The 13757-nt window shown below is 37.7% G+C and overlaps 1 protein-coding gene across 1 annotated transcript in view; it reads left to right on the forward strand.

Annotated features, from left to right (window-relative positions):
* Positions 1–964: 964 nt before the first annotated feature.
* WDPCP (WD repeat containing planar cell polarity effector) overlaps positions 965–13757 on the forward strand; it is a gene marked incomplete at both ends in the record, with an annotated part of 65791 nt that continues 52998 nt past the window's right edge. Inside the window, 4 exons of the mRNA XM_010174911.1 lie at positions 965–1009; positions 1968–2018; positions 4480–4550; positions 4802–4861. Of these exons, the coding sequence (XP_010173213.1) occupies positions 965–1009; positions 1968–2018; positions 4480–4550; positions 4802–4861 (227 nt within the window). The remainder of the gene's footprint in view (positions 1010–1967; positions 2019–4479; positions 4551–4801; positions 4862–13757) is intronic.

Consider the following 13757-nt stretch of genomic DNA (forward strand, 5'->3'; position numbering starts at 1 on the left):
GAATCTTTAAAAAAATATCCTACTGTCTTTAGCTCAGCTGTGTCAGTCATCAGAAAACATTTTAAGTTATTCTAAGGTGTACTTTCCACTGTGATCCTTCCATTTCCTTGTGAAAGAACACAAAAGGTGCTAATTAGGAAGGCGGTAAAAATACTTTTGCATGTTGGCAGCTGGAAGAGAATCAAAGTGTACGTGAAGGAAATGACAGCTCCAAATAAATATGACGACCTGTCACATTTTCCTTCTGCACTTGCTTACTGATTCTTGAAAGTCCTACTGGTATTCACAGAATTGCCTCAATTGCAAAAGCCCTTTAAGATCATCGAGTCCCATCATTAACCTCACACTGACCAGTCCCCAACTAACCCATGTCCCTCAGCACTATGTCTACTTGACTCTGAAATCCCTCCAGGGATGGGGACTCCACCACTGCCCTGGGCAACCCCTTCCAATGCCTCAGAACCCTTTCAGCAAAGAAATTCTTCCTCACATCCAATCTCAACTGCCCTTGGTGCAATTTGAGGCTGTTTCCTTTTGTCCTGTCACTTGTTCCTTGAGAGAAGAGACCCATCCCTACCTCTCTCCACCCTCCTTTCAGGGACTTGGACAGAGCCAGAAGGTCTCCCCTCAGCCTCCTTTTCTCCAGACCCTTCCCCAGCTCTGTTGCCCTTCTCTGGACACGCTCCAGCACCCCCATGTCCTTCTTGGAGTGAGGGGCTCAAAAACTGAACCCAGCACTTGAGGTGCAGCCTCAGCAGTGCCTAGTACAGGGGTAAGAGAACTTCCCTTGTCCTACTGACCACGCAGACTATGTGCTGTAGTTTTTCCACTGCTGCTTGTATTTTAACGCCTAATGCTCTGCCCCAGTGAGCAAACATTGAGATAATGAACTTTGCTTGTTAAGTTGTGTTTTGTTTCCAGTGTCACGTCCCATAATTAAATGTATTTACATTCAATTGTATAGATGAAGATATTGGGATCCACCAGTACTATGGCAAGAAAGAACCAGGTAAAATATAAATAACCATAGCTAAAACTAAACAGTTTTTTTCAAATGTTCAATCTTTGACACCAACTGCTTGCTCTGAAAAATACAGCTTTAAATTTCTTGTTAATATATGCCTCTGTATTTCTATAGTGTGAGGAAGCACAGAAAGAGAGTGTATCTCCCAGGTTACATCAGAGTATTTAAAAACTTATTCCACAGAAGAAAAAAATTGGAAAAATCTTTACATAAACCCAACTTTTATATCATTCGAAACCTCAGTGGGATTTTATACTCTAAATTCTTGTATTTTTTATTATATTTTATATTCTATTCAGCCTTTTCACCTGCTGCAGGTTACCAAAACACCCTGCTGACATGGCTGTGAGGGACAGCATGGTCCAAGGCTTAGGCAGTGGGTCACTGTGTTGGAATCCCAGCAGAGGGCATGGTGACCACGCAAGAGTGCCAGCCCTGGCCTCCAGCATCCCTGCCTGCACTCTGAAATGACCATTTCAGAGTGAACGATCAATTTTCTTTATCTGATTAATCCTGTTAATCCCAGAAGTTTCACGATGGGCCAAAAGGTCTGTGTGTCTAGAGTTACTCTCTGTTTGCGGGCAGGTTGGAGCGGAGGCTTGTGCGGGCATCCCGTGGGCCGAGTTTCGTGGTTAATGCGCCGTCTCCGTGGCTCTGCTGACAGACTGACTCAGCTTCTTTGCTGGCTTCAGTTGCAGCTCACTTCACTATCTGATGAGATTGGAGGCTCAGTAACACCAGCCCACCTGTTGGGCTGCATAAACCTTTCTTTCACTGCAAATTTAAGATATCTGCCTTCTGAGGTGAAAACATCAGGGCTGTCTTAATTTTTTGTAAATTTCTGTGTTTTATCAAGCTGCATGAATCTTCTCTCTAATATTAATATTTGCTGACAGCAGTCGTAAGGATTATCATTCATCTTTTCATCCTTTCTTTCCTTTAGCATCACAGATGAAGCATGAGTACTTAGAAGAGAAGCAAAAGCTGGGAGAATGTAAGGATGTTTTCTGAGTTTCTTGTTACAGTAAGACCAAGTTATTAATTTGGATTGGTGATGCCCCTGGAAAAGCATTAAAATAACCTGCTTCCAATGTAACTTTCTGCACATGCTGTCTAAGTGACAAGTTTTCACAGTCACCAAACTACAGAGCACAAAGAAATTGGAAAGTTGTAATTATTTGTTCCTGATGTATTTGCAATCTGGTTTTTGTTGTTGTTGGTTTTTTTGCATGGTAGTGTGTCTTACTTCTCAAATCCATTGTCAAGAGGAATCACAAATACAATCACAATCTGGATTTTTCCTTATGAAATTTCCTCAGCAGATGAGCAATAAACATTTTCCCAATCAGCTCTTGAATTGGAATTCCAAGTTCCTCAAAACTGAAATTTATAAGTAAAATACTTTCAGCCAAAATCAAATTCCAGATTAATAATCAGCTGCCCTTATAGAATGCTTTTAGATTTGAAACACTTACACTGTTCCTGCATTATCTGGTTAAAAGCAATTTCAGTTTATGCTGTCACACAGCAGTACTGTGATAGTAAAAGATTTTTATATTAGTCCAACTTTTCTTTAGCTCAAGTTTGATAACTCCTGCGTAGTGATTATTGCTCCGAGCATTCATTAATGTTCAAACACTATTACATGACAAATCTGAAAAATCTAATTGATTTTTAGATGACTTCACAATATGTGTAATAATTGCCTTAACATTTTATCTTATCATAATGAAAACTCATGTGGAATTGTGTGTGCATTTGAAGGCAAAATGTGTTGCAGAAGGATAAATTATTTGCAACAGCATAAGGGGTGTTTGGAGCAGGTCGAAGCCCCTCTGGGGACAGGTATAAAGGTGCACGTAGCCGTGTGGTAAATCTACACCCACTGCAGAGGGTTGTGTGTCCAGAATCAATACAGCTCTGTAAAAGTGGGCAGGTGAGAAAGGGTTGTGAGTAGGGAGGAGCATAATGGATTTACATCTCTTGTGTTGTACGTAACATTATCTTACAGGCACTGCCTGTATGGAGGTGTTATCTTACCCAGATTCATCTTGTTCTACAGAAGCCCCAACTGTTTTCTTTGACACAACATGCAAAAGGAACACAAGCTCCTATACCTTGCTGCTGTAAATATAGAGGTGGCCTAGGCACCAAGCACTGTTAGCACATTTCTTAAAGAAGAGCTCTGAGTAACTTTATTCACAGCTGCTGATTTCTATATATATAGTTTGATGTCTGTACAAGCAATTTCCCATTTTGCACATATGGATAAATATTTCAGTATTCATAAAGGCACCCATTGCAAATGTGATCTTACACACCTAATTAATATTATCATAACAGTTCCACCACCGCTGGCTTCAGTCCAATAAAATACAAAGAGAAGTTGTAAGTTGGTGTGTTCTTTTGTTGATATATGAAATCCTTCATTTTTTTTTCACTCTGTAGCGCTTCCATTGTAAGCTCCTTTTGCAGGGAGGTTTAAACACAACTGTTAAGTCGTTCAGTCTGGAAGCTGGCATACAAACTGACAGCTCAGAGCTCCAAACTTTTCATCAGGTTTCCTTTAAATAGGCTAGATTTTAAAAAGACAATGTGTTCTAGTTTCTCATGGTTTTTATTGTATGCTTATGAACAGAAAACTGCTCATTTTTAAATGATGAAATTTCACAAGTTATTAGAGCCTGATTCTCAGCCTTGAAACAAGCCAATTACGAGCAGCTCTAGAGAAAGCTCTGCGTCCTGGTTTCAGGGTTATTAGACCAGAATTTTCACAATAGTTTGCTGAACATTAATAAATTTGTTAAAGGTCTGTAGCAGTCCTGCAGTTTCTTGTTTGCTTGGCAGATTCTTCAGGCCAAATTTTCAAGAACAAATCCTGTTAAATAATTCTATAATATAAGTTACAGTGTTCACAATTACCTGTTGTTAATACCTTTATATATGCATATATTCTTGCATATGTATTTTACTGACATGTTAGTGCCTGCTTTTTAAAATTAAACAACAAAATGCTAGTTCAAAAGAATAGTATCAGTTTAGGATTTGATAACTTGAATATGAGTTAACGCACTGAATCTGAGATGCTTTCTCATTGCAAGTGCTTAGCAGCTGGGTAAGAAATTACATCCTGAGAGCTTTGTACATAATTGCCATGGTCAGGGTGGATATTCCGTGCTAACTCTTCCTACGACAGAGCTTTTCAAAAGGATGTCATTTGGTAATACAAACCAATAGAGACCATAGCCATTTCTTTCCAATTACAGGTAAGTTTTATGTTTAAAGTAACTCCTAGAAATCTGAGTTTCGTCTTTCCACAGAAAAGGAAGCTCAACTTGAAAACCTTTTTTAAATTATATATAAATGTATGTTTGTACACACACGCACACATCTATATAGTCATCTATATATACACATTTCTCTATCTTTTTTTTTTTATTATTTTTATTTGCCAGCTCGAGATTATCCTTGGATACTGAAAAACAAGCGACCAGACAAACTGCGAGATGCACTCAAGGAGGTAGAGGTACGTTTCCAAAAGTTTCAAGTACAGCAACATATTAATCCAGTTTTCAAACCTCTTTCAACAACTTTAATTTTCAAAAAGATCCAACTCTCCCAGTGATGATAAATGTGCTTTTGTCTGGCAGGCTGTTCTAAAACAGCTGCATCTTTGTGTGGCATGCTTCATCTGTAAACTTGAAAATCAGAAGTAGGTTAACCGATAGCGACAATGTGTACTGCCAACTCCACTCTCTGTTTTCTGTTGTCCTTTAGGACTTGATGCAAAACAGTCAATGTACGCTGAGCAAATGGAAGAACAAACATACCTGTCAGGTAAAATGTTTTGACAAGCTCTTGCAATGTTCAGTCAGTGCTAAACAGCCATTCAGCGATTGATGCAATAGTGTTAAGATGTTAACTAACACAGAAAATCATTGGGGTTTTTTAATGTATGAGCTCTTATTACCTAGATTGTGTTTATTTAAATTTCTAACCTGAAATAGGTGCTACAAAACAGAAATCTGGTGTTTATCAACAAAAAAAACCCAAAACCAAACATTAAAGGGCCCTGATTCTGTCAGATTATTATTATTTGGGGAAACTGAAAGCATCCTGTGCCTCAAAATAGCAGGCTAAGGGCACAGTTAAAGTATATAGACAGCTCTGGAATCTATGTTCTATTACATTTTTACATCTTAATTATTTATATGTCTGTCACAAATCTTTTTACTTTGTGCTTGTGTAATATGGGAGGGAAGCTGTAACTCTAAACCAGCTAGATCATTAATCAAGTTATGGAACAAAAGGTATTGTGACATGTGGCACACGTGTAGCTCTGTGCTCTGTCTATATGACTTCCACATACTGCACACAAGAAACACCCTCGTTAACACAGAACAGTAGGGTGGGTGGGAGATCTGAACATGACACGTGCTCTAGCTCCTTAATCATGAGCTTGTTCTGAAAAACTTAGGTATTTTATAACTTTCTGCAGTCTTCATTATTCATGAGGAATGTGTATTGTGTTTGAAGCTGCTTTGGCGTGGGGAATACTTATAAATATTACTAATACTGTTTCTAAAAATAAATGTTGTCTTCTGACTTTTATGCTTGTTCAGTTTAATAACCTTTTTTTTTCTTCTAATTCGAGTAGTTCCAAATGTGTGTCAGCAGGATGAATATTAAATAGTTGAACATAATACAGCTGAAATTCCAGAAATGTCTTTAACAATAGAAAACATTTTAAACATGTGACATGCCAAATAGCATATAGTCTTTTTGTATCAATAATAAAGATACTGTCTAAGCTACATTCGCCTATCAGATCTTATCACTAGTAAATGTATATCATTCACATACAGATTACATAGTGTGTATCCGTGAATGTTAATCTTCTAGAACTGATTTAAATATTAATTGTATGCTAATTGTATGCTAATTTAGAGCTTTTTTTTTTTCCCCTTCACCCCCCCTGTTGTTATTGTTCCGATTAGGAAAGGAATTTGGTTAAGAAATACTGAGTCAATTAGCCACGAGTGTATTCATCTGCTTCTCAGTTTGCTGTCTCTTCATTTGTTTTCCCCATCCATTCTCCCTCTCTTACCATTTTCCTTCCCCCGAAATCTATCTGCATCAACCCACATTCCTTACCAGTACACACTCTGGAATAGTGAACTTCTTGCCAAAATTGCATCATCCTGCCTTTATAATAGAACACCTTTGGCTGACTATCAATTCTGTATAAAACTTTTTTTTACCTTAGCATCCTCTAAGCAGTTTCAGGCTTACATGAAGAAAAAGGAGACAAATACAATTTTACTTATTTCTTGTACAAGATGGGAAAGAAAAAGAAATGAATGTTTTTATCTTAGTATATTAGGTCTGGCACTATATTGGATTGAATCTTGTAAAGGGTTAGCTTGATAAATTATTTCTTTAGAGTTTTTTAAATGGCTTGTGTAGCCAGAGTAGAAGTGATAGTATAGCTTATAAGATCACCAGAGTTAGTTATAGATAAAAATCTCAGTAATTTCTTTGTCCTTAAATTCTGCTTTTGGTTTCTCAATCACAAAACATTTTTTTTTATATATAGTAATGGCTGATAATTGATGTCTCCAATGGGGTTTAGAATGTTCTGCCAAAACAATTGTGTTATTCTACTTTCTGTCTTCCTGAACATACAAGTTCTCCAACAAATGAAAATGAAACAGAAAAAGATTAATAATTTGAGAGAGTCTAGAACAGAAAAGCTGTTTTCTATCAATTTTTATGTCAAATGTGTTTTTTTTTTTCTGCTGCTCATCTGTCTTTGAGCATTTGCAGGAATATCTGGACTCTGCATTTTTGATACAAATGTTCTGAAGCTTCTGGAAAAGATGCTGTAGATTTATTTTTTAGTTCTAAGTAGGACACTAATTAACTGTTTCAGCAGAAAGTGCTTATCACATAGTAGTGTGATCTATGTCATAGCACTGCTGTATTCACATGCTGTTTTGGATGGATACCAAAGCAGCTGCTAGTGGAAAAAACAGAGTCTGTGTTTGCATTAACTTTCAAGTGCAATAGAAAGCAACATGTCAGGCAAACAACATGGACAGTGTGTGATGAGTTACCCTGACTGTCATAATTTTCAGTGGTTTAGGCTAAATCTGAGTATATGGTTTAATTACAGTATCTTTTTTTTTAGCTCTTTGGATTTTAGTAGCAATACCATGTCAAATAAATTCATTTATAGAAATGAAAAGTGAGTTACCCTGACTGTCATAATTTTCAGTGATTTGGGCTAAATCTGAGTATATGGTTTAATTATAGTATCTTTTTTTTAGCTCTTTGGTTTTTAGTAGCAATGTCAAATAAATTCATTTATAGAAATGAAAATATTTAACTCAACAGCCATTAATCATTTTTCAGTGAATGTTCTGTGTATTTGAATCTGCTGTGTCTTTAGATGAACCAGGAAGAGTTCCCTTTGTGTTGTACTAACAACGTGCTATCCAAAACCTCGATGGCTGTTGTACCTTCACCAAGACAGAACAAATGGAAAAAAGTCTGAAAGGTGACACAGTGATAATTTTTGGCACAAAGACTAGTATGATTTCCCTCAGAGTTTGTGAAAAACAAGGATGGAACTGCTGCTAGTGTGTCTTTGGGAACTTGAACATCACTATTCCTAATCCCTCGCTGCTTCCTCCAGCATTTCCAGCTTGTAACTAGCCCACAGGAAAAAATTGGGGGCTATAAGTTTAAACATGCTTCTGCCAAAAAGAAGTGTACTGTCATGTTAACCGTTTGTGTGCAAATGACCAATTAAGAGTTCATGCACATGCCTCAATGAAAAGTCTAGTTAGTTTGCGTGCAGATTATCTTGTCCATTGTATCAATGTATTTCTCAAAATTGGCTTTTCTAGGTCATAGAATCACAGAATTGTAGTGGTTGGAAAAGACCTTTAAGATCATCGAGTCCAACCACAAAGCTAACACTACCAATTCCACCTCTAAACCATGTCCCTAAGCACCTCATCTACATGCCTTTTAAATACCACCAGCGAAGGTGACTCTACCACCTTCCTGGGCAGCCTGTTCCAATGCCTGTGAACCCTTTCAATGAAGAAGTTTTTACTCATATCCAGTCTAAACGTCCCCTGGTGTAACTTGAGGCCATTTCCTCTTGTCCTATTGCTTGTTACCTGAGAGAAGAGACCGACCCCCACCTCTCTCCACCTTCCTTTCAGGGAGTTGTAGAGAACGAGGTCTCCCCTCAGTCTCCTTTTCTCCAGGCTCAACAACCCCAGTTCCCTCAGCCGTGAACTCATCACACTTGTGCTCCAGACCCTTCACCAGATGAGTTTGCCTAGAACTACTGTAGTGCTGGCCCAGCTTTTTCTGCCTTTCTTAATGTTTCATTTTACGCCTCAAAATTTCTCCTATTACTGTGTTTTTATATATAATCAGTGCATTAGAAGTTTCACATTTACTTCCTTGCCCATTGCCAAAAAAAGATCCGTTGACCTTTATTTTTGCGGTGCTAAGTATACATTCTAGTACTGCTTCGAGCTTTTGAAATAGCTGATGTGCCAGTTCATGTAAACATAACCTACACTGTACAGGGATTTTTGTCAAGGAGCTTGCTCTCCTATTTAAAACAGCTTAGTTGAGCCCTAAAGGACTGAAGTCTTTTCTTTAGTTCTGTTCCTCTTGTTCCAATAGGATCTGAATGCACATCATTTCCGTACGCTACTTCTGAACCCCAGCTTTGGTGACCCATGATGAGTTGCTGAAATAATCCTGTAATCTTCAGTTCGTTGATGTCAAAGGAAAATAAGTAGACCATAAAAGAAGGATGATGGGGGAAAAAAAGACAAGAAGTCTTTACAATAAGATACCACTGTATTGTTTATAATTTAATGAACACTTTACTCCTCGGCTTTCCCTGCTGAGGAGTAATAATCTAAGGAATTAATTTTATCAATATTGCTGAGTTTATTCAACTCAGCTCTGGCTGCTTCCCTTCCTCTTGGTTTCCTTCTTTAATTCTTTGGAATGCTTTTAAGTTTTGCCACAAGATCATGAAATCAATCCTATGAAATGATGCCATTGGTTCAGGTAGGGTTTTACAATATAAGGTAGTAAAAATTAATGAGATCTAACTGAAACATTTGATTTCCAACTTTTTTTAGTTTTACATTTGAATTACGATGTGGAATTAAACACATGCCAACACTGAATTATTTTACTGTATAAAGGTCAGGTACTAGCTGTGAATCGTGTCTGTTACTGGCTAATGAAAAAGATGTATATATTCTTTGCTAAATTACTTTGATTTGAGTTAATTTGATTTGTGTTGCATTTTACATACATATATGAATGGTTTATGCGTTACCATCATTGACATACTTAGAACTGCATTCTGAATTGAGATACACAGCAATATGTGCTATCACGGTGTGTAATATCAGCTACAATGCCCATAAGCAAACTGATTTAACAAGATATGTCATGACATATAGTAGCACATCTGATATCAAAATTAAGACATTATGGCTAGGAAACATGAGAAGCTAGTACCCATCAGCAGTTACTAAGAGGAACACTGCCCTCATATTAAATTCTTTTGGTTGCTTTTGATCACAGCCATTAATGTGTTGTGTGGTTTTAGAGATTTGGAGCTAGAAGTACAAATGCATTGATTATTGTGAAACAGTAACGTGTAACAACAATAACTTCATCTGTAATAAGGCATGCAACTGAGTAATTACGGTAGGGTGGCTAAGAAAGCAATCTGGAATGAAGAGGTGGGGAAAAACCCTGGGAACCTGCTTGAACAAGAAATGCTTTGCAATTCTCTTCTCCTTTTGCATATTCCTTTGTCGGTTGGGCTGTGTAAGGGAAAACAGTTTGCAGCAATATTTTTTACAGGCATATTTTCCTTTTCTTCCAATTTTAATCAGATAGAAGCAAATCCTGGCTTTGCTCTGCAGGTATCTTTTTAGGTAGAAGGGCTGATAAGCAACTAAGCTGCATGAATGAGGAGTCAAGGGCTAAGACTTCCGAGGATAAAGGAATCCACTTAAGTACCTGCTTAAGTTCTGCTAAAGTTTGTAAGTCATGAGCCTGGCCTTAAGTCTTTTGCTTAGTAAAAAGTGACTCCAATACATATTGGAGCACTTTGCTATCAGGGAAGGGAAGGGCTAAGTCTTCCCTGAGTATCCTCTGCTCCTTCTTACGTCTTTCTTGCTCATTGGAGAACCATTTTTGGCACTCAAAGTACATTATTCCTTCTATCAAAGGCTTCACATTCAACTCCTCAGTAACACAGAAATTAAGTGGCCCTTCTGTCCCACTGTGCAGAATGACCAGATGCTCAAACATTTTAATCAGACTATGTTCAGGTACAAAGGCTGTGCCTCTGAAGTCATGCTTTCGTATTTTGTTGAGAAACACCTTGAGACTGTTAAAGCTATAGAGGTGACTCTTCTGATTTCTATTTTTCATGTTACAGTGCTTCAGTCTGAAAAATCTGTGACATGTTTAATTATTGTGAGCTTCTTTCCCTGATTTGATATCTGTTAGATGGAATGACTTCGTGCAGTGTGTAAATAACGTCTCATGTTTGCTTTTATTCTTTAGCAATGATGGGCAATTCCCTTGAGCAATACTTTTTGGAGTTGGATATCTGTGTACCTATATTCAAGCCAAGTTTACAATCTTCCCCATTTGCTTTATATTCATTTATGCTTATGACTGGACTGCTCCCATCCACCAAAATACGAGCTTAAATATGTAAGCTTATGTATAACAGCACCTAAATCTTATTATCATGTGACAGTCTTTGCATAGATGACAGAGTAGGCCATTCAGATAGTGAGGTTTCGATTTGAGCACATAAATATTTTCTCTTTCATAGAATATTTTTGATGAAAGGTAATACAGAATCGTAGAATCATTTAGGTTGAAAAAGGCTCTTAAGATCAAGTCCAACTGTTGACCTCACACTACCAAGTCCACAACTAAACCATGTCTCAAAGCACCACATCTGCCCATCTTTTAAATACCTCCAGGGATGGTGACTCCACCACTTCCCTGCTTTATTTAAACACCTGCTTGTATTTCATAGTAAACTTTTAAGAACTATTTAAAAAAAAAGGCCCTCATTCTAATCTAGGGGATTTTTAAAGCGGGATGGAAGAAATACTGACCTTACATGGCCATAGAGTATGCAAGGTCTCTGATTTACTTTTTAAATTTAGATTGTAGAGTTCCAAGAGGGTAGGACTTAATCCTGTGGAGCACAGGTATATTACCAACCATGGTAAGTTGTTATAGCAAAAATTCGTTAAATCAAAATTTCAGTTTTGCCCAAATACCTCAAACTTTGGTGAAGAACAATGGGAAAGAATGTTTTACTGTAAAGATAAAGAAGGAGGGAGCACAATGGAAGAAACAATAAAAGCCATGGAAATTATGTTACCTATTTTCTGTCATTCTCTCATGCTGTACTGATAGCATAGAGATCTAGGCAATATTGAAAATACGTAGCGTTGGTTTAATGACTCGTTTCATAGATGTAAAGCAAGGCACACCCATTAGCACCATATTTTATATTTATGTGAATATCTTGTCATCGTACACCAGAGCAGTTGCCATACGTTTCTGTTCTAGCTCTGTAACGGGTGTGATTTATGTCATTACCAGGAAATGAACATATAGGCATAAAGTGAATTTACACCCTGAAACATTTAAGAGTTAAAGAATTCTAACCTTGTTTGTTACTCTCAAGCCAAGAGTTTGCAAACATGTCTCTATACAGCATATTGGATGGACGTATTAGATGTCAGCAGGGTGACAAGCATGTGGCCTCATTCAATAATGTAGTCATCCATGATGGCTGATCTCCTACAGATCACAGACTGGTTTGGGTTGGAAGGGACCTTAAAGAACATCCAGTTCCAACCCCACTGCCATCAGCAGCAGGGACACCTTCCACTAGACCAGGTTGCTCAAAGCCTCATCCAACCTGGCCTTGAACACTTCCAGGAAGGAGCAGCCACAGGTTCTCTGGCCAACCTGGGACACTGTCTCCCCACCTTCACATTTTTTCTTGTATTTTATATTTGTATCAAAACACATTTTTTCCTGTGTCTTGCCTCTCCCCTTTACCTGGATGGGTGGTGTGTATCTCTACTCTGTCAGGTAAACCTAGAGGTTACAAACAGACTTCTGATTCACTTTGGTTATTCTCCCAGGTTAACTCCAGAATGCTGTTCTCACACCCTGCAAGGGAAGGAAGCATGGGAGCAACCTACCCTTACAATAACATGTTCTGAGGGAAGAACATAGCTCCCAAGCAAAGGTGTGGTGGAAGACCTAAGTTGGAGAATTTCTTTATATGACTGCACCAGCTCTCTTGTTGGCATGTAACGCTGAAGGATTTGGGGTGGTTTACTCTTCTCAGGCAGGCTGATACTTCATTCAGTAGTTTAGAACCGATCTTTTGAGATTAATGTGATCAAACTGAGACTTCACTATTTCAATTCCTTCCTCACTGTGTAGTCTATGCAAAGACTGTTACACGATGAGAAGATTTAGGTGCTGTTATACATGTCATTTTGCTTGATCATTTCTTGCATTGTAGTTTGTCAGCTTCTGGGTTTCAACCCTCACTTTTTCAAGTAGGTTCTTTGGACAGTTATAGCTAACCGTAGTCAAACTGTGCTGGACTTAACATTATCAAGTTGGAAATAAATTGTGATTTTATCTAATCTAACTTCAACATAAGGACAAATTGAAGTTTTGAAAGATTGTAATAAAAGCTGCGTGAGTGTAACTGTGTCTAACATTTTTACTAGGACAAAACCTTAAAGGACATTTGTCATGACAGGGAATATTGAAATATTGACTATATTTATTTATCAAAAGAATGCATGATTAGACTTTGGCAGGAAGGGAAATGATCATTTGATCTTCACAAATTTCATATCACAGGTATTTTTTGTTTCTATTTAAGATGACCCTAGAATTTCTTTTCAAATGACTGTGAATTGACAGGAAGATAGATTGGAAAAACGTTGGTTAAAGAGATTAGTCAGGGCAAGAAGGTAATTTATTTACATGTGTTTGTCCTGTTCTTTGCTACAGAGAGCACAGAGCTATAGTAATACAGCAAAATATGTATAACTGAGGATTTTCATAGCTAAATTATTGGGAGCAGAGCATTGCACCAGAGGCAAGCTCAATTAGGTCACTACATTCCTGTCCCCAGTACTTTTTATTGATTATACCAATAGATCTCACTGCAAGGAAGTTTGCCCGATGTTTATGTACCAGTGTGTTGTACTACAAAGTATATTGCCACCATGTTTGTCTCCCACCTCTAGCATAAAACCAACAGGGATTTTTATGCCAAAATTCTACTACAAGAGCAAGTATTTCTCTAGCAGTAAGTTTTTTAAAAGCACAGAGATTTCTTTAAAAGTCTGCTGTTAGGTAGAAGTAAGAGCTGGAGTCCCAGTTTCTGGCCTTTGGTGACCTCTCTCTACATTTCTGTGACGGTCTTTCCACTGAGGAATCCTTTTGCAGTAAAGATTGTTCATCAAGTTTAGGGCTGGTGAGTGAATAATGGTAATTTTTAAAAAAATTATTATTATTATTAGAGGGAGATGAATATAGCTGCCAGAATGAGTCCTTCAGAACTGCCAGAATGAGTCCTTCAGAACTGCTGCCATGTAGCAGG

Source organism: Antrostomus carolinensis, unplaced genomic scaffold (genome assembly GCF_000700745.2).
Source record: "Antrostomus carolinensis isolate BGI_N321 unplaced genomic scaffold, ASM70074v2 scaffold9199, whole genome shotgun sequence".
Classification (NCBI taxonomy): Eukaryota; Metazoa; Chordata; class Aves; order Caprimulgiformes; family Caprimulgidae; genus Antrostomus; species Antrostomus carolinensis.